This window comes from Diceros bicornis, chromosome 17 (genome assembly GCF_020826845.1).
Source record: "Diceros bicornis minor isolate mBicDic1 chromosome 17, mDicBic1.mat.cur, whole genome shotgun sequence".
Classification (NCBI taxonomy): domain Eukaryota; kingdom Metazoa; phylum Chordata; class Mammalia; order Perissodactyla; family Rhinocerotidae; genus Diceros; species Diceros bicornis.
The window spans coordinates 13,007,062-13,009,358 of record NC_080756.1 but is presented as its reverse complement, the minus strand read 5'-3'; the positions used below and the strand labels follow the sequence as shown (position 1 = coordinate 13,009,358).

General features: G+C 53.9%; 1 protein-coding gene across 1 annotated transcript; it reads right to left on the bottom strand.

Moving 5' to 3' along the window:
- Positions 1 to 962: 962 nt before the first annotated feature.
- On the bottom strand, positions 963 to 1,901 carry LOC131415950 (olfactory receptor 10P22-like). The gene has a single exon (XM_058558014.1). It carries the CDS (start codon positions 1,899 to 1,901, stop codon positions 963 to 965), a length of 939 nt encoding a protein of 312 aa, XP_058413997.1.
- Between the last annotated feature and the right edge of the window lie 396 nt (positions 1,902 to 2,297).

The following is a 2,297-nucleotide window of genomic DNA, read 5'->3' as shown; positions in this document are numbered from 1 at the left end:
AAAAGAAAATCAATGCTCTCCTACAGGCCCCCAGTTAATGTGCCTTGAGAGAGATGTCCCTGCACGTGCTGTTCCCTCCCGTGGCTTATCGCTGAAGGAGAGTTCATGAGCGAGCAAGAACAGCTTCCCAAGAAGAGTAACACAGTGCTGGCTCCCGCTGGCAGCAAGTTAAGGTGGACTCCAAGTAGAAATAGTGGACAGTTTGCAAGAAACAAAAGCATCATCTTGGGAGTCTAGGGGCCAGGTTGGACCTTCTGATCAGAGTCGGGGAGAGAGATATATGTGCATTTCTACCCTAGGACCAGAGGAGAAAGTGAAGAGCAAGTCAGCCAGTGGATGAGAAAGAAGCTAAGGAGAGAATATCAACGTCTCAGGGATACCAGGAGAGAAATTGTAAGTCAGAAGCAAATTAACTAGACAGATGCTTCCAGACCTAAAGCAGCACCAAGCAAGACGTGGCGCCTGAGCTGCCAAAGCCAGATCTGCCCCTGTTCCTGCCCAGATCAGAGCTCACACCTGGAGTAAAGGAGCTCTTGTTGTACCAGAGGCAACCAATGTCAGAGACAAAGGCTGGTAACGGGGAGTCTGGGAGAAAGAGCAAGAGTGATGTCTCCAGGAACCAGCCCCAGGAAGGTTCTGGACCTCAGGAAAGATCAGGAATTGCTCAGTCCTCACATGAGATGGGCACAGCTGCCTTTCCTCCTCACCTTCCCTCAAGTGCATGTTTCCCCGGCTCTTGCTTGTCCCCTGACAAGCAAGTCAGGTCAAGGCCATAAGAACAGGCCCTGGAAGCAGAGCTCTGACAGCATGTCAGTGCCCTGGGCCCTCGAGCTGGGCAAGCCAAGGAACCCACACTCACACCACGCAGAGCACCACCAGACCCTTGGGAACTGCAGGTCCCAGCTTCTCCCTCCTCCTTGAGAGTATCCAAGGATTGCCCTTATCTTCAAGAACGAAGAGGATCAAGGGCTCCAAAGGTATCTCTTCACGAGCCGCCTTATTGCCCCTGTGACCTCCTTGCTCCTCAGAGTGTAGACAAAAGGGTTGAACATAGGAGTGACAACTGTGTAGAAGAGGGCAAGGATCTGGTCCACGTCCTGAGAGGAGCCTGCCCAAGGCCTCATGTAAGCAACAGTCCCAGTCCCAAAAAAGAGTACGACCACGAACAGGTGGGAGGAACAGGTAGAGAAGACTTTTCGACGTCCCTGGGATGTCGCAACCCCGAGGATGGTGGCAAGGATACAGGCATAGGAGGCTATGATCAGTGAGAAGGGGGTCAAGATAAAAGCTATCGTGATGGCAAGATTGCCCACTTCACCCCAGAAGGTGCTCGCACTAGCCAGTCTCAGCACAGGCAGAATGTCACACAGGAAGTGATGGATGGTGTTGGCACCATGGAAAGGCAAAGTGAAGATGAAGACAGAGTGAGTGGTGCCGGTGATGATGCCCATGAGGTAGGAGGTCCCCACCATGCTCGCGCAGGCTCCCTGGTTCATCAGGGTGGCATAATGCAGTGGCCGGCAGATGGCAGCATAGCGGTCATAGGCCATGGCAGTGAGCAAGCAGCATTCGGCGATGCCAAAGAGGGCAAAGAAATACAGCTGGGTGAAGCAGCTGGCAGGTGGGATGGTGGGGCAGGAGGAGAGGAGATCAGCCAGCATCCTGGGCACGATGGTTGTGGTGTAGAGGATCTCCACCATGGAGAAGTGGCGAAGGAAGAAATACATGGGCGAGCGCAGGGCAGGGTCTGCCAGCGTGAGGAGGATGATCAGGGAGTTGCCCAGCAAGGTGACCAGGTAGATGCAGAGCACCCCCCAAAACAGAGGGCCCTGAAGGGAACCAAAGTCTGAGAACCCCAGCAAAACAAACTCAGTTACTGCTGTGCCATTGCCACCTCCCATGTCCCCAAGGCCAGACTGGATGGAGGAGCCAAGAGAGGGCTCTGCAGCAGTAGGAGACAGCCAGGCAAAGACACAGGCTCTGGCTGCAGCAAGAAAGACGTGGAATAGTCCACAAGAACATCCCACTTAGGAGTGGGACAGGTGAGCACCTGGGCTGCTAGAGATGACCTCCCAGAAAACTCCTCAGAAAGCAAGCAGATAAAGCGGTGGAGGTGAGGGGCAATGGCAGACTTCCCCGAGGCTGGGACCTTGAACGACAGCAGGGTGATTTGTTCCACTCACCCAGAGTTCTAGGTTCTAGGAGCAAAGAGCTGGGACAGGCGGAAGTGCTCCCTTAGAGAAAGCAGTGGAGAAAATGGGCAGAAAGGTGGGCTAACAGCCAGAATAAATACAGCT

Coding starts and splice junctions, on each gene's coding strand:
- LOC131415950 (XM_058558014.1), bottom strand. CDS start 1,901: ATGGGAGGTGGCAATGGCACAGCAGTAACTGAGTTTGTTTTGCTGGGG.